This window comes from Panthera leo, chromosome C1 (genome assembly GCF_018350215.1).
Source record: "Panthera leo isolate Ple1 chromosome C1, P.leo_Ple1_pat1.1, whole genome shotgun sequence".
Taxonomy (NCBI): domain Eukaryota; kingdom Metazoa; phylum Chordata; class Mammalia; order Carnivora; family Felidae; genus Panthera; species Panthera leo.
In genome coordinates, this window is record NC_056686.1 from 210,803,439 (window position 1) to 210,830,755 (window position 27,317).

Below are 27,317 nucleotides of genomic sequence, written 5' to 3' on the forward strand. Positions count from 1 at the left end.
TTTCACATTATCTTATAGTGAAAAAGGAGAAATTTGGGGTTTGCTTTTAAGCTGTATCGACAGAGCATATCAGAATGTTCACGGTAATGCCATTCCTGCTCCTTGAGGGCTAATAACCGAATTGGCTGAGCAGTTAAGTCAATTGAGATGACTGTGGAACACAGAAGTCTGTGGGCATACTGGCTTCTGTGTTCTCCTACTGGTCACCCATTGTGCTCCAAGGATTCGAAAGTCTCATGTAAAACCCACGAATCCCTCACATTGATCAAAGAACATTGGAGACCTCCCCCACTGTGGAGAACAGTGTACCAAGAACTCGGCTTAATGAACACACATGAACAAAAGGAAATTAACAAAAACGGGAGGATGGGGTGGCTTTACACAGCACCCCGCACAGTTTATTCTAGATTTTTCTTGTTACTAAGCATAATCACCCAGCACAGTCCCACTCTACGCTCAGTGCATATTTGCAGGATTGTTTCTGAAATGTCCAGACCTCTCTTTGACCAAGCATATCATTATCCCAGAACAAAAATGGAGGACCGCTAAGACAGAAGCATCCTAATGTCAGAAAGCGAGCCAAGGAACAATAATGTCTATCCCCATGTGGATTTACTTCTTCCATCCTTCTTCAAATGAAGCACACATCGATAGCATCAAATGAGATCTTCAAGTTGCCTTGTCTAACAGCTGGACAATGCGTTGCTTACGCGTCCTTAATTAATGTGTATATTCTACAGAGAGATAGGTAGTAACTATTATCTATGGAAATCATACCAGCAAGGCAGACGCAGGTGAAATTGCTCCCGTCTTGTTTTTCATTTGCATCTATGCAGCTGGCGTTGTTCTGGCAAGGCTCCCTCTGGCAAGCATCAAATTCTTCACAGAAAGTGCCCACATACTGATCATCACAGCTACAGGAAAAAGTTGCCTGAAACACAAACATATCATATGTGTTACCTGAGTCCTCTAAAATGTATGCTTTGGCTCTAAAATGTAACTCGAAGTTCAAAGCCACGGCTTCTTTTTATAATTACACCAATACTGAATGTTTTCATCACATCGCTTATATTTTGATCTGATTACAATCATAGCTTTGAGAGATATTGTATGTATGTCCTTACATTTTAATTTCAAACATTTACTTTTCTCATTCTTTTTTTTTAAATTTTTTTAACATTTATTTATTATTGAGAGACAGAGAGAGAGCATGAGCAGGGAGAGGCAGAGAGAGGGAGACACAGAATCTGAAGCAGGTTCCAGGCTCCGAGCTGTCAGCACAGAGCCCGACGCTGGGCTCGAACTCACAAACCGCGAGATCATGACCTGAGCCGAAATCAGAAGCTCAACCGACTGAGCCACCCAGGTGCCCCTCTCATTCTTTTTTATTGATATTTATCCCAACCATTTTCAATCTTACTAAAAATAGAAGTGGAAAAGATAACTGTATTTTAAGCAAAAATGAAGTTTGCTGACCTGACATGGAAATGACAGTTTTGCTAGAGCAGATACATTGTGCTATAGCCATTAAATTAGATGTCATGCCAACCAGCTAAAATCCTTCAGCACAGTCAGCACTTGCAACAAAAAACAAAAACAAAAACATCATCAAATGTCCTACTCTGACCACCTTCCAGAGCACTGAAAGAATTTACTGAATCACCCTGTAAATTAGCCTCAACGTACAGCTATGCAGATAATCTGAGCGCAAGGGAAAAGAAAAGGAGTATAATCCAAGTAAACTTTTTGTTTGGTTTATATTACTGATATCTTGGTAACAAGACCATTGACTCAGAGCACTACATTTGGTTGGGAGCTTCATTTCGGAGAGAGTTGTAAAATCCAAGTAAAACCGAGCCCTCCTGCTCTCTTCTTAAGGCCTTAGTGCCTGAAGGTGGCAACCATCTAAAAGAAATACTAATCTGGCCCCAAGTCCCATGTGAAGCAACGCATGTTGTTACTGCAGATATTCATGAAGAGGGGAATGGAGGAAACAAAGGAATAATGTATGAGCAAAGCTTACTACTTACAAAAAATCAGAACAAAACAGAAAAAAGCACTTTCCCAGCATTCCCCAAGCCCCTACGTGAGGCAGGTGTTCAAATCTCTACCCATCCAAAGCCCCACCCACAGACTCTCCCAAGCCTGCCCTTCTTCTCACCTTCTCCTCCCCAGTCCCAGCCTTCTACCTCCAATCTCAGAGAGAGACTCTTCCTTCTTCTCCAGGTGTTGTTAACTCAGAATCCCCACCCGGGTCCCTGACCCCCAAGCACACCACGGTGCCTTCCTTCCTCCTGAAGGAGGAAACGTCTCCATTCCTCTCTTTAATATATATGTATATATTTGCCTCTCAATCAAGTTTAATAGTTCTTGCCCATTTCTTGATACATGTACTACTGCATATTTAGATTTCTTTGTAGCTACCGTTAATGAGCTACAAAACACTCTCCTCATCCTTTTCTGATAATACCCATCATACTTCTTAGCGGTTTTTACTGACATATAAAATGCTAGACTTATATTACTGGCCATCACGCTGAGCTCTCACTACAGATCAGAGCTTTTATTTGATCCTCTTGTTTTTTTTTTAGATAAAACAACCCTGCCCCAAAGTGCTTATCAGTTGCAAATAATGATAATGCCCCCTTCCCTTCTCCAGTCCTCATGGTTGCATTGGTGGCTCTTCTAGAATAAGCTTGATTTCGAAGGGAGGTCTGCAGAATTTACCACTAAGTAGAAAACTGGAACAATGACTGAATTGTATCAAATGCCATTTTAGCTTCTTAAAAAACAATAATCTCTTTCTTTCGGTCTTTGACCTAGCAATCTGTGAATGTTCAAATGCCCTACTCCTCACCCCACTTTGCATTCCTAGAAGGAACACCCCAGAGGCATTATGCAAACTTGTGTTATGGATGCATTCTACTTGGAGCTATACATTGAGTGCTTTCCATTTAACCTGCCCCATCCCAACAGACTCTTTTTCTAAGAAAGGCTGTCCTGTGCACAGTGAGATCATAGTTTATACCATAACAGGACGCTCCTCACCAAAAGTGACCAAACCAGGGGTGGATGGACCCCTGACCTCAGCAACCAAGCAAGAGGCCAGACGGTCAAACATGACATTTAGCTGGACCAAACTGCCAGGTTTTATGTAGGTGTGTTTCTTTTGTTAATTGAATGCGTTTTCGTTAAGGGGATATGAGAAATCCTTGTAATCTGCATAATCAACTCTTTTTAAGTTTCAGAATGCATTCTTCAATTATATGTTAGAAACCAGAACAAGTAGAATAAAAGCAATGGCTTTTCTCCTTAAGTTAGAGTTAAATTTTCTGCCTTCTGTTTCCATCCTCTCTCACACCTCTTTGTGGCAAATGGAAAATTCCCTCTGCCTGCTAGCAACAGTTGACTTCCTGTCTGGTTTCTCATGATACTGTGAGTTTTCTTCCCTTTGTGTGTGTTTGCACAGACTCTATAGTTGGAAGCTGGGAGAAGTTGCATCAAGGACTGTTAGAAAGGCAGCCTTGTAAATAGGAAACTCTTTTTCTAGAACTATCTGCTAAGGAAAATCTTGTCCTTGTCCAAATGTGCAACACAACGCACCTTGGATATCTTCAGAGATGTGTCTCGAGCCCTTTGTGCATCTGTGGATCTACGACTGCCTTTGAAATGTAAACACTGTGCGTGTCCAGCTCGTGCAATTCCGAAATGGGTCTCAGCTTCATAATAAATTATTATGTGTCATTATTTCTGGCAGCTGTCTTCTAAAATTTACTTGGTTTGTATCCAGCAGTTCCACGTTACAGATCAATTTCCTTGGCTATCTGGGGGATGTAGTTTGCATATAATTCTTCTGTTGTGTCCCATGCAAAATATGTTGCTGGTGGAAATAAACTATTAAAAGCCCCAAATCAAATATCTTCAAGTTATCTTTGATTGACTCTAAAGCTAAAACAGAAGCCGCACATTTTGTTTTGCTTTGTTTTCAGCAGAAAGCTGGAAAGAAACTTCAAGAAACTGTTGAAACAATGGTTTTTGACCAAGAAAAACCACAGAATCGATTCTTAAACTTTGGCTGATGGATCAGGAAGAAGATTAAGAAATGTTTACATACCCATGACCACAAGGTGTTAGTGAGGTTTTTATGTTATTCTGTATCATATCGTCCATAACGTTAGATTTCTTCCTAAGTCTATCTTCTAAGAACAACCAGCTTTCCTATATTGAGAGGTCTGTTTTACTACTTGCAAGACTTGATTTGTAAGAAGCATGAATGTGTATTAGGAAACTACGTTGTTGGCATATTTGCCGTGGAAACCAGTGATCAGTGAAAGCTGTAAACTGTTACACCAACCTTGAGAAGTTTCACCCACTATAATATCACTAATTAGGTCCAATTCACTTAACCAGCACAAAAGACAAAACCGACTTACTTAAAACTAGTCGGTTAGCGAAATTACAGAAAGATATTTCCTTGCAAAGTTATTGTGTAGTTCTACGTAAAAGGACTTTTCAAGCAAAATGAAAAGAGATTAATTTCAAAGCCCAGTGCAGAGTCTCAATTTTCCTCAACAGTTTGAAGTCAAATATTCCATTTGTGCATTAATGAAACTTTCTAATTGGGAGGAAGCTCACTTTGAAAAGGTCCAGGTTTAAAAAGCTTCTGTCACACCTGCATTCATCTATTCATCCACACGGGCACTGTCCTTGGTCCTGGAGGCATAAACATGCAGAGGACTATCTCTTAGAAATTATCATCTAGTGTACTGTGGCTGACAATAAATAAAAAAAAAAAACAGGTAAACAATGTAGTGAATGAGGTGATAAATTCCATGGGGAAAAATAAAGTAGGGAAGGGGAAGAGAAGGTCCCTATAAGAAACATCCCTCTTAAACCTCCTATTATTGTATTTACCGTAAGGACACTGGTGAGAACATTTTGTGCCATACATCACTTGGTGCCTCCTTTATAAAGTCCTGCCCAGGAAAATTCGCTCATTTAAGTGCCAGTAAAAGTTATGCTAGTGGTGAGAGCTGATGTTTTGTCCTCGTGAACAACACGGACCATGTGACTGCCCAGGTTTCCTCCTTTTTGATTTGGCTGTAGTATGCTCTGTCTACCGCAAGTTCACCTTTAACACCCACCTAGGGTTCTGTGACCTGTATGGCTACTTCCTCTTCCTGACTTGGATACTGCATTCTAACTTAGATCTTCACTGACTCTGACTTATTTTTTTTTGTATTTTTTAATATTCCAACTTTATGAAATACGGAGTCAAATGGCTGATAAGCCCATATTCCCCAGCACGGCACAGAACGCCCTTGGCAATCTAGCCCCATCTACTTTTTCTGTCTCATTCTCTGCAATTTTCACTTCTCAGTAAAGCCTAATTGTCATGAACAAATGATCCCACAGAGACACGTTTTCCGAAGAGCTTTCTCTCTGTCAGGAATCGGAATTCATCATTCTACTTTACCCTCCCTTAAACAAAGTACACAGAAAACACACTTATCTCTTTTTGGTGCCCCAGTGATATCAGCATGAACATAAAAGTCCCAGCTGACTAGACAGTGAATCTCATTGTTTATAGAGCTTGCTTACGTTGAATTTCCTCATTAATCTTCACCACATCTGTCAGGTGGCTATTATCAAACCTATTTTAGGAACTTAACAGACTCAACAGAGAGGACAGATACATTCTGGAAGGTGTCCCAGCCAGCAAGTATAAGGTCAAGGCTTAAACCTGCATCATCGATTCCAAACCTTTTTCACTCATAGCTGGATATTGTCCTATCATCACCATGATGGTCTGTGTATCCCAAGTGCATGTGGGGCACCCTTCACCCTGACTCTAAAAATAACCCCAACAACTGTGGTATTTTGGTTCTTGCTCCAGATTGTCTGGTTTGTCTACCTCCTCTCTTGCCGTCTGGCTGCCTTCCTTATCAGCATGATTGTCCTTTTGATTCGCTGATTCTAATTTCTTTGAGTCTTAAGAATAATGTCAAATTTATTCAAATGAGGTTTCAAAATAGAGTAAAAATATCCATCCTGAGGGCTGAAAGTATCTCTTGTACATAAAGTGCCTCATCACTCATGGACACACTTGAAAACTTTAATTAGAAAATTCTTCACCAGAATTGGAGGTCCTTGACATCTAGAACTTTAGTTACTCATACATAATAGATGCCTGAGTGTTCACTGAATTGAGCTGACTTCCTAACAGGCTGTTTGAGGGTAGCCTTGAAGGACATTTCTGTGCAAGTAAGGGGTCTTCTACTTCCTTGTCTATCTCTGAGGGTCTTGCGTTCTGCTAAGATGGCATCACAGCCATAATCCACACATTCTTACTCCAGGGGATACTGGGACAGAAGTTGGGGGATAAGTCCCAAGCCAAAAGGTGACTAATGGGCCCCTAAACCCCTGAAAATGGAAAGGAGATTATTTGAGCCACTCCTGGCCAAAGACTCCCTGGACTAATTTCCACTTCCATCAGGGGCCAGTCTGGTTGCAAACAACATCTGGGCTATTCGCAGTGAAATGTATGAACATCTGCAAGGTCAAAACTCTAGCTAATGAACCGCTAGTTGTTGGAAATAGGAGACACAGACATGGTGGTTTGCCAAATTACTCTCACTTTTATAAATGTTCAAAAATCTCCACAGTAAGAAATTTTGTTGGGGGGGCGCCTAGGTGGCTCAGTTGGTTAAGCGTCCAACTTCGGCTCAGGTCATGATCTCACAGTCTGTGAGTTCGAGCCCCACGTCGGGCTCTGTGCTGACAGCTCAGAGCCTGGAGCCTGCTTGGGATTCTGTGTCTCCCTCTCTCTCTGCCCCTCCCCTGTTCATGCTCTGTCTCTCTCTGTCTCAAAAATAAATAAAAACATTAAAAAAATTTTTCTTTAATAAAAAAAAAAGAAATTTTGTTGTTTTGGGGGCACCTGGGTGACTTGGTTGGTTAAGCGTCCAGCTTCAGCTCAGGGCATGATCTCATGGTTTGTGAGTTTGAGCCCCACATTAGGCTCTGTGCTGTGCTAATAGCACAGAGCCTGCTTCAGATTCTTTCTTCCTCTCTCTGCCCCTCCCCTGCTCACACTCGCTCTCAAAAATAAATAAATAAACATTTAGGAAGAAAAAAAAAGAACTTCTGTTGTTTTTATGTAAGCATCTGGCTGAGTCTCCAGGAAGGAAAGACACAACTTTGGCAAATGAGAATCACACTCCGTATCACGTGTCCGGATCCTCCCTGTGCAATCTGCTCGTGCCTCTACAGTAGGGATGCTGTGGAGAACATTGTGTGCACATCACTGAATCCTCCACATGTGAGGTCCCACTCCAGAAACTGATTTCCTATCCAGAACACCAGGAGAAGCACCCCTTGCCCTAGACTGGCATGCATGCTTCCTCCTGTGGACAACATGAATCGTGTCACAGATTCCCTCTAAACAGCAGAGTCTTCTGGAAGAGCAGCTCAGCCAATCCTGCGCGGGGGAAGGCGGGCCTGCCTCTCGGCTTTCCCCAGCACACAGAGGTCAGGAGCAGGGCACACCCAGCCCAGGGCTCCAACAGGAGAGCAATTCCTGCTTAGAGAAGACCTCTCTAAACCAGTTCTCTAGACGCTGGCAGGGTCAGGAAGTAGAGTCTGTTTCCTAGCAAGAGAAATCTCTGGAATCTTTCTGCTCCTAGTTAATGAGGGAGCCCAAGTGCAACTGTCCATGAAAATGATTCCCTGAGTAGGGGATCGCTGTAGACCCTCTTGCAGAGAGCTTACACTGCCGTGAGTGGACTTTAGGAAAAGGAGGCAGGGAGTCCCCACTGCCTAGTGTAATAACACAGGAGGGCTCAGATTCCAGCCTGAGCTGTCCCATCACCCCCAAAGTGCATTGACTCCGTATCTGTGGACATGGAAGCCACAGAAGCCTCATCCTGGCGGTCCTCAGCCAAGGACCTATTATTCCAGCTCCTAGGAATCTGACTGGATGGTCGTTTGGGTCTGAAAACACATAGCTGACAAACACTAAAACTTAGGTAAGAAGGATTAACCATAGCACACATTTTTGTTTTGTTAAGCATAGGTGAGCTATAACTGAAGGCTCAGAACACTAGTCTAGCATGCTCTTTTAGACAAGTAGAATTAGCCTTTTACTAAACCCAGATTTGGTATTTCAAGAGGCAGAAATGATTATCTGGATGTAAAATTTAAGAGACTACCTGAGAATGCTTATTATGATATAAAAATCCCTACACATGCCTTTTTTTGAGCCCAGGCCACACACAGACCCCTGGAGCCCAGCCATAGAGACAAAGTGTTGCCTCCTGCTGGGAACACAGTAAGCTATGTCAAAGGGAAACTCACTATGAATCACATTTTTAAAATTTTTGTCTATTGGCTGGGTCTTACTGCTCATTCATTACACATATAATTTAAACAATATGCTTGAGTTTGCTTATGGCTCACAATCTTATTTGTCATTAGCCTCAGACATACTATTGCTCTTCTATTTGGGTTCATTCATCTCAAACACAGCAGCTTATTTAAAAAAAAAAAAGGAAGCTTGGAAAACATGCAGATCGAGGCACCTTTGTGGCTCAGCTATTTAAGCGTCTGACTCAATTCAGGCTCTGGTCATGATCTCATAGTCATGAGATGGAGCCCCAAGTTGGGCCCTGCACTGGGCAAGAAGCCTGCTTGGGATCCTCTCTCTGCCCCTCCCCTGCTCTCTCTCTCTCTCTCTCTCTCTCTCTCAAAGGGAGGTAAGAAGGAAGGAAGGAAGGAAGGAAGGAAGGAAGGAAGGAAGGAGAGAGGAAGGAAGGAAGGAAGGAAGGAAGGAAAGAAGATAGATGGGAGGGAGGAAGGAAGGAAGAAAGAAGAGAGAGGGAGGAAGGAAGGGAGAGAGGGAGGGAGGAAGAATGGGAAGGAAGGAAGGAAGGAAGGAAGGAAGGAAGGAAGGTGGGAGTGAGGGAGTGAGGGAGGGAGGGAGGGAGGAAGGAAGGGAGGAAGAAAGAAAGAAAGAAAGAAAGAAAGAAAGAAAGAAAGAAAGAAAATCTGAAGATCATATAAATATTAAATTCAAAACTTGACATTCATGAATTCCTAGAATTCATTTCTTTGGCTTAAATGTTAAATTCTGAAAAATAGGAACAATAATAAATGAGAGCCCTGCTCTTTCCTTCCAAAGGACACTGAAGTTTACTTTATTACTCAAGGGAGAAGAAAGTAAATGTCTTTCAGGAAATTTTGTAAAAGGCTTTCTCTCTAAAAGTGGATATATGGATTGGCAGAATGGAGACATTCAAAAGCAGTTTCTAACCATATCCTGGCAACTTCTGTGTTCTCAGCACTTTAAGCATGGCTGTAATTAAGCATAAGATTTCAATGGAATCAGCCTGGATCTTCAGCTCATCAGTATCTGTGCATTTATTTGATGAAAAGTTCTAACCCATTAGCAAATGTAAAGTTTGACTTTAAAAAAAAGTCACTGAAAATTCATCTTGTATTGAATTTCCCTGGGGGGGGGGGGGAGGGGTAACAGGCTGATCCCACAAGTAAATGAGATACCATTCTAATTTTCTTATCTTAAAATTTCATCTAGTCTTCTAGTTATTTCTTTTGTTACATGAAAAGAAAATGGTAAAGAAAAAGCTTTAATAAAAAGGACATTTTGAGGTATAAATTATTGATGAGAAGGACTCATTGAAAAATAAAGACCAATCCTGTAACATCTTCCTCAAGCTACCTCAGATGGAAAACCCACTTTGAGTTACATTTTTAAATGTAAAGCAAAGATGTTCAACCAGTGGTAACTTCTGCAGATAGGAAGCCGATGGAGACAGGGCAGGGTACCCAACAACCATCTATTGAAAAAAAGACCCCACTATATGCCAAGAACCATATGCTGAAGAGCCACTTAATCCTCCCAACAGTCTTGTAAGATCAGAATAATTTTTCTATTTCACCAATAAGAAACAGTTCAGAAAATGTAAGTAGTTTGCTCAAGGTCACACAGCCCCTCAGAGGCCACGGGAGGCAGATTCGGTCTCACTGCAAAGACATTCTTACAATTTAAGATATTCATAAATGCAAGGAATCGAGTTACAAAGTATGAGGGGCGAGGATCAAACACCATTCTGAAAAGGGGGATGACGGAAGCATCTATGCACCAGGTGGGAATTTGAAGGGGACGACCCCCAAGGCCTCTTGAAATCTTAGATCTGATGCACCTTGGTTGCAGTCCCATGAGGCCACAAATCCTCACTGCCACTATCTTCCTGCAGGTGATTTCATGCCACCCTGGGGTGCTGACAACCACCTCATGGGTTTCTTTCCTACTCTCACGGCATGAATGTGCCAGGGCTGCCATAACAAAGGGCCACAGACTGGGTGGCTTAGACAACAGAAATCTACGATCTCCCGGTTCTAAAAACTGAGAAGTCTAAGACTTGCAAATAAAATTAACTGTATCCGTAAAACAGGATGAATAAGTAGTTGACTTGTCCCTCTTCCCTGTTCCTGTCTGAGGTAATGAAAATCAAATAAAATCACAAGTGAGATTTGATATAAGCAGAGATTAGAAATCAGGCTTAGGCAGGCAAAACCTCTTTGACCTCAGCCACAGCAACTTCTTACTCAACATGTCTCCAGAGGCAAGGGAAAGAAAAGCAAAAATGAACTATTGGGACCTCATCAAGATAAAAAGCTTCTGCATGGCAAAGGAAATAATCAGCAAAACTAAAAGGCAACCAGTGGAATGGGAGAAGATATTTCCGAATGACGTATCAGATAAAGGGTTAGTATCCAAAATCTATAAAGAACTTATCAAACTCAACACTCGAAAACAAATAATCCATTGAGGAAATGGGCAAAAGACATGAATAGACACTTTTCCAAAGAAGACATCCGGATGGTCAACAGACACATGAAAAGATGCTCAACATCACTCCTTATCAGGAAAATACAAATCAAAACCACAATAAGGTACCATCTCACACCTGTCAGAATGGCTAAAATTAACAACTCAGGCAACAACAGATGTTGGTGAGGATGCGGAGAAAGGGGATCTCTTTTGTACTGCTGGTGGGAATGCAAACTGGTGCAGCCATTCTGGAAAACAGAATGAAAGTTCCTCAAGAAACTAAAAATAGAACTACCCTACGACCTGGCAATTGCAATACTAGGTATTTATCCAAAGGATACAGGTGTGCTGTTTCGAAGGGACACATGCACCCCCATGTTTATAGCAGCACTATCAACAATAGCCAAGTATGGAAAGAGCCCAAATGTCCATCGATGGATGACTGGATAAAGAAGATGTATGCGGAATGAAATCTTGCCATTTGCAACAATGTGGATGGAACTAGAGTGTATTATGCTAAGCAAAATTAGAGAAAGACAAATGTCATATGGCTTCACCCATATGTGGAATTTAAAATACAAAACAGATGAACATAAGGGAAGGGAACCAAAAATAATATAAAAACAGGGAGGGGGACAAACTATAAGAGATTCTTAAATACAGAGAACTGAAGGTTGATGGGGGGGTTCTGGGTGGAGGATGGGCTAAATGGGCAAGGGACATTAATTAAGGAGGACACTTGCTGGGATGAGCACAGGGTGTTATATGTAGGGGACAAATCACTGGAGTCTACTCCTGAAATCATTATTGCTCTATATGGTAACTAACCTGGATGTAATTTTTTTTTTTAATTTCAGAAAGAAAAAAAAAAAACGTTTTCAAAAATAAACATTACTCAAAGCAGAAACTACAAGATGTTCAAAGGGAGGGAGGAAGGAAGAAATCAGGCTTAGGTAAGATCATCAAAACACCCAGTCTCTTTTTTCCCGTTAAGATCACACTGACCATTCACAAGTCTTGGGAAGGTCAAGTGCTCAAATGGATGTGGTGACCACACAGGAGCTGCCTGTATCCGGCCCAGGTAAAAGGTGCAACACCTGCTCCCGTACAGAGAAAACCCTGGTTCCCTGTCCTGACTGTTTCAAACACTCCAACTGCTCTGGGTCTATCCTTAGGTCGGTCCTGAGTGGCAGCTTTTGTCCTTTTGGGGATGAGCCATGGAGGGCTCAAGACCCTTGTCACCATCTGACGCTCAAAGTCCAGAGATGGGGAGATAGTCCACCTGTGTGACATTCACCTTAATGACAGGGCTCCTGTCGGATACTCTCTGATGTGTGGTTCTTAACCTTCTTTCTTCTTCTCTCTTTATCCTTCTGTTTCCCTGTTTCTCTTCCTTCCCGTTGGGCCCTTCACATATGTGGTGGCTTACATTCATGGGCCATGGCTAACAAATACGTGTGTGCCCCAGTTCTAATCTTTAGCAGTACGCGGGTCTTCCCTGTACATGGACGACTAGCCTAGCTTTATTTTCTTAGGGGACCTGTAATTCTTCTTTGCCTCCATCCTCACATCTGTGTTCCTCCTCTATAAAGCTGTTTAGTAGTTTATGTATTCTTGTGGATAGGCTCAAACCCAATCCAAGAGAGAGATGTTGAACAAGTAAGCAAAACACAGCAGAGCTGATATAAAGCATCAGTTCAGCCTTCCTTGTGGAAGGTGAAAGCGATTGTTCAGCCCCCTGCTCTCCTATTGAAATAAGAATGTACATGTAGTCAGAGTGGTTAAAATGAACAAATCAGGAGACTATAGATGCTGGAGAGGATGTGGAGAAATGGGAACCCTCTTGCACTGTTGGTGGGAATGCAAACTGGTGCAGCCGCTCTGGAAAACAGTGTGGAGGTTCCTCAGAAAATTAAAAATAGATCTACCCTATGACCCAGCAATAGCACTGCTAGGAATTTACCCAAGGGATCCAGGAGTGCTGATGCATAGGAGCACTTGTACCCCAATGTTTATAAGCAGCACTTTCAACGATAGCCAAATTATGGAAAGAGCCTAAATGTCCATCAACTGATGAATGAATAAAGAAGTTGTGGTTTATGTACACAATGGAATACTACGTGGCACTGAGAAAGAATGAAATATGGCCTTTTGCAGGAACGTGAATGGAACTGGAGAGTGTGATGCTAAGTGAAATAAGTCATACAGAGAAAGACAGATACCATATGTTTTCATTCTTATGCAGATCCTGAGAAACTTAACAGAAGACCATGGGGGAGGGGAAGGGAAAAAAATGTTAGAGGGGGAGGGAGGCAAACCATAAGAGACTCTTAAAAACTGAGAATAAACTGAGGGTTGATGGGGGTGGGAGGGAGGGGAAAGTGGGTGATGGGCTTGAGGAGGGCACCTGTTGGGATCTACACTGGGTGTTACATGAAAACCAATTTGACAACAAATTTCATAAGAAAGAAAGAAAGAAAGAAAGAAAGAAAGAAAGAAAGAAAGAAAGAAAGAAAGAAAGAAAGGGAAAGGAAGGGAGGGAGGGAGGGAGGGAGGGAGTGAGAAAGGAAGAAAGGAAAGAACATGTAAATCTTGAATATTAAGTATCATACCCTAAATTCCAAAAGTTCTGTCCCCGATACCATGGAATTTGACTAAAAACATTTCCTCGGTATTCGGAAAGGAAAAAAAAAAAAAAACCCGACAACTATCTTTTCATTTTATTGTGAAAGATTTTACGTAGAGTCCCTGATTTAACAAATGCATTTCTCACTTTATTGAATTTAAAGGCACACAAATTGAAGTGAAACCAGCAAAGATGGGAAGGTCCTATCATTCATTTTAATTAAATCTTATCTCATTAAACATTTGTTGCTTTCATCATTTTAATACTGAGAAAAAAGGCAGGTTATATCTAATAAATGTGTTTCTCCAAGATAATTAGAAAAGAATCATTCTAATAATTTCCAGAAGAAACTCATCAAAATATCTAACTCAGGGTGGCAAAAGAATTAGTTAAGTTCACAAGCAGGATGAATCTTGCTTGCTTTCAAATTATTTTTATTAATCTGTAATATTAACATGAAATAATCTCTTCCATGTAATAATTTAATCCTCCAATTCTGAGTAAGAGAGAAAAGTCTGCATACAAATTTTGAGTATAGGAACATTAACACTGCTCATATCTTCCTTTCAAACTTTCTTGGTTAATGTATCATATTTTAACCATTTTGATGCTGGCATGATTCATGTAGGATTCTTAGAGCAGGATATTGGTTTGAAGTTCTTTCTTCAGAAAAAAAAGAAAATGCACAGTTAACTCCCCAAAGCCTCCATCCCCCCATTATCAGACGCGGATGATGAAATGTCATGTCACGGGGATGCGGAGGTGGAAGTCCCTGGGCTAAACACAGATCCATGTAAGTGCTGGAAAAAAAACCATTAAGTTCATTTCCTCTTTCATGTGAATAGGGCTCTGACACAGGGCGATACGCCTTGTCCTCTGGCTACCACAGAGGACAGTCCTCAGTATGGGAATCAATCTCAACTACTGTTGTCTAATTATAATTTTTAGATGCTCATGTTGGAAAGAAAAAAAAAGTCCTATCAGCTGGCCCAAATTCCTGTCTTCTCTGAGGGATGCATAAATGAGCTTTTGCTATGGAATAAGGCTCCAAATCATTTATGACATCGGATCAGTTTATTTAACACAACATCTGTCTCAGATGACTGGCTCAGATACCACCAGCCTTCCCTGTGTCTAAGAGCTGGGGAGAAATGAAAATCAAACACAGGGCTCAGATTTGCTGACAAATCTCACCTCCCCAAACCTAGCTCCCTGTTCTCATATCCAGCACCTAGAATTATCTACTATTCTCACACCTACTAAAACCAACCCCTTACTAAACTAAGTTACTCAGTTTTAATGATAGATAAAACCTTAGCTTGATACGATTTTAGGCACATTTGCATTTAAATAGGAAATCATGCCTTTATTACACAGGAATCAAGCTCAAATAACAGGATTGCAGGCATCCCTCCAGAATGGTGTGTCAAGGGAATTGGAGAGGAAAAGACCTCCCTAGGTAGCCTTGGATCTTACACCAGCACAGCACCCCCAGACCACGGCCTTCTGTCCAGCAGCACGGGCAGCGAGATGAAACCAGTGTCAAGTTACTTTTATTTTTTAAAAACATTTAAAAAAAAATAAAGAACCTTCAGTTCAAAAGTAAAGACCTCCAAAAGAAAAAATTAAAAATAAATCTATTTCTTCCGACTACTGCTGGCTGATAACCACGGTTTTGCTTATTTTTTAGAAGACCCTTTTGGCAAAGTTCTCCTTGGGGAGCAATTGCATATTCAGGAGCATTTCTGGCGAAAATTGGTATTTGTCAACAGCTTTAGTTTTTAACTGCAAAATTAAAAATGCATTCAGCTACAGTGAAGAGTCACTAAATTCTACCCCTGAAACCAATGTTACACTATATGTTACCTAGCTAGAATTTAAATACAAATTTGAAAAAAAAAAAATTTAAGTAATAAGCAGCACTTCAAAACAATGGGAAAAAAGTAACAAACTGCCAATTGCCCATTTCTGCGGCCAACTGCACCAACATTTATTTGTCCATAGCACCGGTTTTCAAAACAAAACAAAACAAAAACGATAATGTATAAAGCATATGCTAGGGACTTTGGATTCAGAAATTCTGGCATCAACTTTGTCCCAACAATTATCCTTTAGAATTGGATCCCTGAGAAGGAAATTAAACGTGAGCCTAGCCCCAAATGACTTCCACTAAAGTGAACTAAAACCTGTTGTGCAGGCCAGAAGTGTTCCTGGGTAGTTCAAAACAGGCTGAGTGGAAGCAGAAACTTCCAAGGATAATAGGGTTGGAGCGCCAAGGGCAGCAAGGGCCACAGGAAAATGGCTGCTGATGGGAGGCAACGAAGGGCATTTTCATTGGTTTGCATATTGTATGTGCCACCTTTTATTTGTAAAGAACTTTACAAAATGCTTCCACATAAATGATCTCATTTCACCTTCCATTAGGACATCTTCCAGCTCCTATATGGATGTGTGCTAATGCCAGGTCTTGTTTGTGTCTCAGCCCTGTGACACGGGCCTTGTCATCATCCCCATCATTGGGATAAGGCCCATCTCCTTAATGGCCTCCCGGCTCCATGTGAAAACCCCTGGACACAAATGACCATTTAATTTCAGCTTCGCAGGTGCTTCACAGGTGCCAGTTGCACATCATTGTGACTAGAAGGCTCTGGGGGGATTAAGTGACTCAACATCAGGGAGTAGCAGGGTCGGACCTTGACCCCCCTGATCTGCCTCCATGTCTACTGGCTGTCACAGAGCCACAAAGCCTCATACGTCATCAGAATGGTCTGTACAAGCGTGCAAGTCCACACTGACATCGTCTGGACCCAATACAGGAACCGCTCTCTTTAAACACGTGGGTATTTGCTGTAGCCTTGAATTCTCTCTCCAGCTAGATGACAAAAATAATGCCTTCATATGCTCCTTACCGTTCTAAACAAAGCTAAATGTTAGTGTCTTTGGAAGTACTATAAAATTCCTAAATTTCAGCTTTTCCCGAAATCATGTAAGTTAATGCCCGAGAGTCTCTATATCCACATCCAATAATTTGGGTGAAGAAAATGTCCACATCACAGGGCTGTGGTGAGCGGAAGATCCTTTCTATCAGGACACAGCAATGCAACTCACGTCTCCATCCTGTGAATTTCAACCAAGCTGAATTTAATGGAGTCTATCTGATTAATTGCAAAATGAATTGTTCTTTCAGTAGAAAATGGAACGTATAATATTGTACTAATCTAAATATGGAAGCTCATACTTAACATTTGTACTTAGTTTAGCAACCTGAAAAAGCCCTGCAGGCAAAAGTCAAATCTGGCAGCTGCTTCCGATGTTACCTATCACAACATGGTACCGTTTTTTTTGTAATCCCCCAAATCTTCCATGTGTAAAGAAACCCCCAAAATAGAGCAGCAAGCTTTGGTTGAAACATCAACGAAGATAATTCCGACTTGAAGAAAAGTGATCACATTACACTGTGAGTTCCCACAGTCTGTGACCTTGGCCTGTGGGGCAGCCTTGCCCTTCACTGAATCCAAGTTCAAACCAACCGTGGCATTTGCCACTCATCTTGTTGTAGGCTCTCTTTCCCTACCAGACCCTTACAAAACTTCCTCAGCAGGTGGCTTCCTCCCCACTTCAACTGCTGTTATATTTCAGTCTCCACTGACCTTTAATGTCCCTTGTGTTAATTTGCTTGATTTGTAATGGCTCTGTTTGACTCTTTGTTACTGGCACTATTGGGTGGTGATTACCGATTGTACTTTGCTCACCAGCTCTTCAGTATATACCAAATTAAATCGAGACCAGGTAGTTTTAAAGAAAATGGATACAGGTAAATAAAATGTGATGAAGAAAGCATGTGAAGAAATGAAAAAAGCAAGTAGGAAAGAAAGACCAAAATCATCTTAGTAAAGTTAGGAGGAGAGCAGCTATTAAACTACAATGTAGAGATAAAATAAAGAGAGAAAAAGTGAAACTTTTTAAGTTTTTCCATAGATATACATCTAGACACACACGCATAATTATTTATGGAATGGATAAATGGCACTGTGTAAGCTGCCACCAGTATTTTCTGCGTTCATGTGCTTCCTCTTCCTGCCCTTTCCTGCCAGAATGTTGTGGACTGCAAAAACGAGATGTATAAACGACGGTTCTGATGTCCTACATAATTAATGACCTTTATATTCTGGAAAATGCTGAAACATTCCACATTTGCTATGACCTCTGCGGACTCCTGGAAGACTGTCACACCAGCACTCTCTGCGCCCTTCCCGCCACCCTCAAGCCCTAAATGAGATCCCCGTGCACATATCACATAGTCAGCTCTGTCTAAGGTTAAGACACGGCTTAAATTTTCAGGCCAGAATCGTGTGCAAACCACCTAAAGTCATATAGAGGAGGGTCCTTGCCTTCACAGCAATGGCCCTTGGGGGCCTGCGGTAGCCTCCCTCTGTGTATCCATCACTGAGCACCTGCTGGGTTCCAGGGAGAGCTTTCTCATTCCCTCTGAAGCCAGCGCCTCTGCCCCTTATTGACTTGGAAGTATCCTTTGTAACTGCAGAACTATTAAACTGGAAATTCTCCTCCAGTGTGAACCTGGGGAAGACCAATGCTTATGGCTCAATTAAATGCTGATCTTAGCCTCCAATGCCCATTACGTGAAAGGAAGTTGAGTACGGGATGAGTTCACTGCTGCTGATGAGTAACAGACATTCAGGTTTGGGCCAAGTTTCTTGGGGGTTATTCCTGGAGGACAAGGAAAAGACAGTCTGCAGGAAGAAACCCATAGGATGGCTCATGACGGTGTGACAGCTGGGGGGTGATGCCTGTCTTGCCCCTTTGTCACAGAGGTGAGAGGTTCCTGGCCAGCTTCCAGTCAAGGCAGCATTAGGGGACCATCTGCTCGAAACCTCTCTACCATATATTCCCTAGAAATAAACCGAGGTGGCAAAGGATAACCTGGGATTGAGCAGATATCCTGCGCCCAACCCTGCCTTGACCAGAATTACCATACAACCCAGCGATTCTACTCCTCAGCTATACACTCAAAAGAACTGAAAACAGGGACTCAAACACAATACTTGGGCACCCACGTTCATAGCTGCACTATCACAATAGCCCAAAACTGAAAAACAATCCAAATTTCCATCAATGGTAAATGGGTAGTCAACTCGTGGCATGGCCATACAATGGAATATTATTCAACAGTGTAAAGTAAGAACTCGTACAGGCTATGGCATGGGTGAGCTGGAAAACACACCAAGAGCAAGAAGGTCATCCTAAAAGGTCATACTGTATGATTCCACTTCTATGAAATCTCAAGAACAGGTAAACCCATAGAGAGAGAATCCAGGTTGGTTGTCAGCAAGGGCAGGCGGAAGGAGTGGGGAGTGACTGCCTAATGGGTACAGCGTTTCCTTTTGGGGTGATGAAAATGCCCTGAAACTAGATAAGGGTGTGTCAACCGAGAAAAGAGGCAGAGCTAAAATAAAACAAAAACTTTTCTTCGGGCTCTCAGAATTGCAGTTCGGGGAGCCCAGATTCCGGCCGCAATCCAAACTGCACCCGCCACTAAGGGAACAAAAGTCAAGGGTTTTTAAAGACAAAAGGGGGGACGCCTGGGTGGCTCGGTTGGTTAAGCGTCCGACTTCGGCTCAGGTCATGACCTTGCGGTCCGTGAGTTCGAGCCCCGTGTCCAGCTCTGTGCTGACAGCTCAGAGCCTGGAGCCTGTTTCGGATTCTGTGTCTCCCTCTCTCTCTGACCCTCCCCCATTCATGCTCTGTCTCTGTCTCAAAAATAAACAAACATTAAAGACAAAAGGGAAAGCCTGTACATGTTGTTTACAAAGAACGTTGATGGATGTTGCTAATCTTAACTGAATGTAAGTGGTTACTAAGGCCATCGCTAAGTGAAATCTTCTCCCGCAGCAGGCTTCAGGTGTTCAGGTCGAGTCCTTGGGACATTTGCAGTTTGGCCCAGGTCAAAAGCTCCCGGTTCCACCGGTGAGGACGTGCACGAGGCCCACCTCCTTCAGGGCCTCCTGACTCCATTTTAAAACCCCTGGACACAGGTGACCCTATTCTCCTTTCAGCTTTCACAAATGCTGGTCGCACATCACTGCGAATGTACGAAATGCCACTGAACTGTTCACCTTCCAATGGTTAATTCTCTACTAGAAGAATTTCGCCTCAATAAAAACATGACTTTTAAGAGTTCTCTCACTGCTTGCGCCTGACATCACTTGCCTCGGAGACGGGAGCTTTCCTCCCCTTGTCGAAAGCCCTCCTGCTCCTCTCCTGATACTATCCCCTCCAGGAACTTCATCCATTAATTATACCCCACCGACCACGCTGCCTCATCAGCCCGTCTCTTGCTCTGGCCTACATCAATGCGATGCGTCCTTAGGTCTAGAAGCAAAAATCTTCCTTTTGACTCAGTTTCCCGCTTGGGAGTACCATCACGCTCTCTCCCTCTGGTCAGTGCCAAGCTTAAGCAAAAAGGCAAGGCACACTGCTTACCCAAGCTCTTCCGTGCTCCCTATAATCCGGCTTCCTCTCCATGCCAGCACTGTCCTTGCCCTCCTCGTGGCAAGATCCAGGAGCAAATTCCTGGCTCTTCTCCCAGCGAAATAGGCTGATTTTCTGAAAAGCAATCTGTTCCATTTCCTCATTACTGTTCACTACCTAAAGAGCTTGTAACAAGAAAGGTTGGTTTTAACCAGTTTAGGTTTCTGCAATTGTAAATGGCCCGCTTTTATCTTTTAAGCAGGATTTCAAGAAATGCTCTCTTTTTGATTTGGCTCTTTGCCAGAGGCTGGCAAGGATGGAACAATGGACAAAAAGTCAAGGACAAGGCTCTGCCTTGGGGACTCCGGGGGGGGGGGGGGGGGTTGCTGCTGGTCTCAAGGTGGGCGTAGGTATGGGTGGGAACGGTCTGAGACCCTGAGGGTGAAGGTCAAGGGGCACACAAAAAATGAGGACTTGTCAAACTGGCCTTCAGCAAAGTGACCCAGAGCTGTTTACAAAGAAGCCATTCAGAGAGTCATCTCAGAGGAAAGACGAAAGCTGCAAAGTGGTTTTCAAGGTCAAAGACAGAAAGAGCTGACTGTTCAAAACTAGCCTGGAGGTGTTCAGAAAAATAGGTTAAATGTGCAGAAAGTAGAGACGTCAGAGGCAAGGCCTGGACCAGGGCGGGACTCCCCCGACCTCTGGGGAGAGGTTCCATGAGGCCAACGCTATCTTACGATAGCATTAAAACGTGTGTCTTTTTCAGTCTGTTGAAATTGGCACTAAAGATGCAAAACAAAAGTGAGAAGAGAGGTTGATGCCTTCACACAAATCAAAGCAGAACTCTGTGGCAGCAATCAATGCCTCTTCACCGCCATCAAGCATTTGCAGGGGGAAAAATGCCAGTTGCACTCAGAATGTCCTTGACGAAGAAGTAAAAAGTTAAAATTTTATCAACTCGCAACCCTTGACTGCATGTCCTTTTGATGGTCTCTGTAACAAAATGGTAAATGGGAGGTGTGCATAAGGCCCTCTGGCTGCACTGGGGCCCCCAAGGCCAGGGGTTGCCTCAAGAAAACACACTCCCTGTGCAGTAGTTTGAGTCGTGAACTAGCCCACTTTCCGTGGGACACCTTTTTTTCCTCGAAAGAATGACTGATGAACTGTAACTATTCAAACTTGGCCACTCAGCAGATATTTTCTCTCGAATGAAATGAGCCTGTCAAGTAAAACAACCAATAGTTTTTGCTATCAGGGATAAAGTTCAAACTTCTAAGGAAAAATTAGAATTTTGGAAAATTTTTATCCTCCATTATGAGCTTGATCGATTTCCAATACTTCAAGCCTTCCCTGATGAGATTGGAGTTGAAATTAATCACCGATGTGATTTTTGTGCTGTGGTATAATGAAATGTGTCAACATCTGAAAACTGTAGGACTGCTGTATTTTCCAAGTAACCAATGGGTGAAGTTCTCAAAACCATTCATGGGTAGAAGATCCAAAACATAGGATGTATCAATGGATGTCTAACAGTACAAGAGTTCATTGATGCGACTTCGGATTCCTGCATTCAATTAACCTTTAAGAATTTGCCACTTGTCAAATGTTATGTTCAAGAAAAATATCCAAAATCACCTGAAACTGCTATTAAAACACTTCTCCTTTTTCCAACTAAGTATCTGTTGAGGCTAAATTTTCTTCACACACTTCAACCAAAACAACACATTGCAATAGACTGGATGTAAAAACAAATGTAAAAAAAAAATCCAGCCGTCTTCTTTTAAGCCAGATATTAAAGACATTTGTAAAAACGAAAACAATGCTTCTCTTTTCACTGAATTTTTTCTGCTTTGGAAAATATAGTTACTTTTTATTTAAAAGGTGTTAATTTATGTTACCACGAAACGATGGGTTACTAATTAAATGAAATAATATTTTTAAGTTCCTCAGTTTTAATTTAATGCGATAAATATCAACAGATAAAACGCAATAAACAAACTCTGGGGGTCCTCCATACTTCCTAAGACTGTAAGGAATCCTGAGACCAAAAAAGTCAAAAACCACTGTGCTAGGTTGAGCCAAACTGTTTTGTAAATAAAACCACAAACACTGCATCCAGGGGGCAAATTTGTCCAGTGGGTCTGTAACTCAGCGCAGGCAGAAAATGGGGCCAATCCCTGAAGAAAAAGCACAGGGAAGGCCAGCAGGGAGCCATTTTTGGACAGAAGGACCAGGAGATCTCCACTAACACCATGGAGAACCCCCCCCAACGGTGCCTGCCATGGAGACATTAGGTGCACGCCCAAAGCCTGCTGGGGGTCTCTGCTCAGTCTGGGAAAGCTGTCCTGTACTATAAACCCTAACACACGACGTTCATTCTGAATCCACGTAACGCTCCCCAACTCAGAAGGTTAAGCTGCAAAGCCAGAATCGATTCTTAAAACCTAAGACGATGTCACAGAAGGAATGGGGCAAATTTCATAATCAAACTAAAGCTCTGCTCTCCTCAGGCTACAGGGCGGCAGAGGACGACATTTATACGAAAGCTATATCTGGAGCAGCTGCCCCGGACGGAAAACCATGGTGAGGAAGCAATCAAAGGGTGTTCTGTTTTTGTTTTTTCCCTCAAAATCTGGAAGAAGTGCCAACCCCCTCAAATGGGCACTGGCTAGGTATTTAATTAGAAGCTGGGGAAGGCTGAGGAGGTTGGTGTCTCGGGGAAGATCTGGGCATGGGGTAAGGGTCAAGTTCAGTGATTTCCAAAGTCAGTTTTCTGCCTTCCAGCACCGGGAAGGCAGGGACCCCGGCACTGTCTTTCATCCTTGTTGTGTTAGAGTGCAGCTCTGTGCCTGACACATGGTGGTGCTCATGACGGATGAGGGAACAAAAACGTGGGAAGGTAAATGATAAGCGGAATAAACTCCTTTTGTTGTAAACGAGCAGAGCTGATGGTTTCAACTCCTAAAGAGGAGTGACAATGTGCCGCCCCACAGGGAGGCCCTCCGTGGGCGGCCACAGCCAGTTAGCGGCCCCCTTCCTTCCGGGAGGTCACGCTCAGCTCGCTGACTTACGGACCGTAAAATAGGACAAGAAGATAAGTATTTTAGGGGAGAGGAGAGCATGCCCACCAGGCTCCAGAGTGGTGGTTTTCTTCTCTCAGGCATACAGTGCTAGTCAGAGCCTTAGTTCTGTGTTCTAAAAAGTCTTTAATTAAAATCTAAGAATGATAGTCATCTGTCTCCGATACAGAGTTAGAAATTACTCTCTCTCCTCTTTGCAAAGACCAAGAGTTGTAACCAAAAGAATGCAAACCTCAGGGGCTGGAAAAAAAAAAAGAAAAAGAAAAACAACCTGCTGCTGGAACTTATTCATCTTATAACCAGAAGCTTGTAACTCCTGGGGATCTAAGATGTACAGCATGTATCATACATTCAAAAGTCAGTAAGAAAGTAGATCTTAAAAGTTGTCATCACAAGAGAGAAAAACTTTTGTGACTAAGGGAGGTGATGGATGGTAACCAAACTCACTGTGGTGGTCGTTTTACAAAATACACCTGTATCAAGTCGTTATGTTGTACTCCTCAAACTAACGCAATGTTGTATGTTAATATCTCAATAAAACGGTGCAGAGGAAGCATCTAAAGCAAAAACTAGTGCCTGGGCAACGTGTAAAGGGCCACATGCCATACCTGTAGGGACTTTCTCTTTCCCTGCGTGAGTTACCTGATTCACCTGTACTGTGATTTTCTCAAAGTTTGCTCTAGAATAAGAGAGCCCCCGAGAGCTTAGTCCCCTAGTACAGCGTTTGCCCTAAACCATGCAATGGAAGTTTCTGAATCTTCCAAGCCTCTCTGAAAGGTCTTGAGTGCACTGGCCTCCCATGTTGAGGTCTGATCTCTGATGGCATGCCATCCCATCTCGGGGCCGCCCCAGACCCACAGGGCCAGGATCCGCATTGTAACAAGATCCCCCCACAATCTCTGTATATGTTAAACCTGACGGGGGGCTTCGCCAAAAGGTCCTGAGGTCACATCATTTGGAAAGTCTGAAACCAGGCGATGCCTGGCTTTCTCTGTAGTGGACAGTGAACCTTTACATGGAGACACGACACGAACAATAAGGCTCACGGTAATGCTGGATGTTCTAGGAGACGCGGGGCTGCCCAGTGGGAGGAGCCCCGGACAGACGTCCAGCAATGTCCCTCCATTATTGTCCTGCCCCTCCCGAGAACTAGTTCTTGGCTTCCGACAAATCGTAAATCTCTCTTAGGCCTCTGCTACTTGGTGTTAAAAATAAAATACGTGTGCAGTCCTTTACAAATCACCTTCCGCTCTCAATTCTTTGACCCTGGAAATGTCACCGGTGATATACTCCTTGCCCTGATATATCTGGATGCCACCAACAAGGCCTCTACAACTGTTTGCTGTCAGGGAGAGATACATTTCAACCTTCTGGAAAAAGCTTATGCCAAACAGAAATGTGATGAAACATCTATCCTTTGGGACACAAATTTAGTTATTTCTTTAAGTTATAATAGAATGACGTACATTGTCCTGTTTCTTACGTAGGCAACGATAGGATCATCCTTCTGTTTTATAACATAAAAGGCAGCGATGGCTTTTTAATTACATTAGTACCAAGAATTATAATTCAGACATGAGTCAATGAAATTCTAGAGCGGCTTATCCTTTACCACTGACGAGGCGACAGCTGGGCTGGACTGCGCTCCCTTTTATGATCTCTGTGCTTAATATGTGTCTAATAATTATTATTCTTTTTTTTATTATCCATAAAAGTACTTTCTCCCTCAGAGGTCCGCAATGCAGCGTCTGCAAGGAAAATCTGCTGGACAGATCACCCAACCCTCATTAGCAACTAAACGTATGTCAGACACCTTCGCTTTGACATTCAGTCCAAAGCCTCTATTCTCCGGTTCAAAGATGTCTAATGAGCACTGGCAATAAGCTGTTTACTCAGTCAAGAGAAAGTCTCCCCCCTCCTTGGAAGAATGTCTTAGAATCGATTCGTCTCTTTTCTCTGTAATGCCATCAGGAGATCGTCATACAATGCCATACGTTACAACGGCTTCATCAAGTAGCCTTCCACCCGCCGCTCTGCCTTGACCCTTTCTTGCTGGGTTCTGTGCCCCACTCAGAGGAGAAATTCCGCCACAGCGCCGGCAGACCGTGGGGGCCTAACCCCGCCACACACTCGACCCAGCCGGGAGAAAGGAGAGCCACAGCAGGCTTGCCGAGGCGCTATTTGGATGCTGAGGACACAGCGAATGCCCTTCCTCGGATTCCTTGGCGGGCTTCCTTGTCCACCCTCTCCCCGCCTCCCCACTTCTTCCTCAAACGCCCACCGCGTCCCTCTTTCTGCAAGGCCTCCTTAGGGCCTTTAGGCTTTGCACTAATGACAGTGGAAACGTTAGCTCTCGGAGACGCGATGAAAGAAAGCATGCGACACCCCCTCCTGCCCTCTGCAGCGTCCGTCGCTCCTTCCTGACCCAGAGGGGAGCCTGCTGACAGGTGCCCACCGACAGGACGATGTCATCAAAGGCTCGGCCGGTTCGGTTTACTCTGACCTATTTCTTCTTGAAACGAGAGGAAGGGCAACGCTGCTCACAATGTCCCTAAGGGGTTAGTTCCTGTGACGTTCTGGGTCACGCCGTCTGGGGGCTTCAGATCCCAGAATGTTTTCCGACTCAAATTCACCGTGTCTTTCCCGTGACCTAATGGTTACCAAACATATAATTCAAATTACGTATCTAACTCAAAACTCGGAGTTTTGATTTTTCCATCATGTTTTTGTGCTTTTCCTTAGTTTACTTGTTCCGTTCACGGGCTGTTTTTGAGCATCTCCCATGCAGAAAGCACCCTGCTAAGTTGTTCCAGTGGATACAGAAGGAACCAGACAGGTTCTAATGTCAAGGAACTCACCATCGGAGCCTCCCCTGGGAAGCTCCCGGCGATCCCACCACTGAGTCAGATATTTCTCTCCAAAAGGTACCCGCAGGTCCCTCCCATGGCACACATCGCCCCACACTCTAATCCACGATTCATTCGGCATCCCGCCCCACAACCTCCCAACTCCTCCTCAGAGGCCACATCTTATCTAACCAGATGTGTCCGCCCCAAAGCCTAAGGCAGGAGCAGGTACAAGACAGGCAATAACTCTGCAGGGAAACGCATGCAAATGATAATGCACATAAAGAAATATAAGCACAAATCAAAGGCAGTGTGTCTCATAAGAAAAATAAAATGTTGCCAGGCTTGAAAGAGGGGGTTTGCAGCAGAAGTTAGGGATGGCTTCCAGAAGGAAGAAGGTTTGGGGCAGAGCCTGAAATATAGTTAGCAAGGTGGGAGGGCAGGGAGCAGAGGGCTGGGGTAGGGTGGTGCAACAGATAAGCATTCCAGATGGAGGGAACAGCATGAGCAAAATCACGAGGATGTACGGGAAGCAGCAGCGGGATGAATGGACAGTGAAGGGAGCCGAGGTTTAAGCTGGAAAGGATGTCCATGCACCCAGCTTAGGGAAGGCTTGTCACCTTGCCCTGGGAATGAGATCTCAAAGAAACAAACCTCAGAAATGGGAACTTACTGGGAACCCTGATAAAGAGGCACATCCTTGGAAACAGAAAAAAATAAAGAGGTATTTATTTACTTTAGTGCAAAGTACTTTAGTGCAAAGTTTGATATACAGCAGACAGACTCCTGGAAGGATAGTATCTCCTACCCAGGCCACATGGGCTGTGGAACAAGGACAGCAGGTGTTATCAAGCCAGGGACAAAGAAACCAGTTAAGGTCAGTGATTATTTCCAATATATCAAACTTAGCCAGAAGAACTCGGCTATAGAAGGATTAGGCTTCCTGGAGTTGGAGCCTTCGACTTCCAAGAGTAGGGGGGGAGGTAACAGAAGGTCGGGAACTTTCAGGAGCCCAACGTGCCAGTGCTTTTCTCATGAACAGGCCCACATCTGGAGAGTGAATTAGGACACAGCTCCAGAAGGGATTGGGAATGGCTCCCAGACATGATGCCAGTTCAATTGTCACTCAAAACAAAGTCTGAGTGGGCAGCTCCAGTATCCAACTCAAACAGCCCAAGGATGATAGATTCCCAAGGCAAGAGCTAGAGAGAATCCTAAGGAACCTTCTAAGAATGGAGGCCTGACACCATTTACTTATCAATACAGACCAGAGCCAGGGCCAACAAAAAGAAAACTTTGAGATAGATATTGAACCATTATAACACCTATCAACATCTATCTTTTTTCTATTAATTCCACGTGACCGTAACATTATTAACAATGAAATCCTTGAATAAAAAAGATGTTGTATACTCGCTTTAAGG

General features: G+C 43.2%; 1 protein-coding gene across 1 annotated transcript in view; it reads right to left on the reverse strand.

The window, feature by feature from the left end:
- DNER (delta/notch like EGF repeat containing) overlaps window positions 1–27,317 on the reverse strand; it is a 316,552-nt gene that overhangs the window by 117,366 nt on the left and 171,869 nt on the right. Inside the window, exon 6 of the mRNA XM_042950397.1 lies at window positions 778–931. Coding sequence (XP_042806331.1) covers window positions 778–931 — 154 coding nt within the window. The remainder of the gene's footprint in view (window positions 1–777; window positions 932–27,317) is intronic.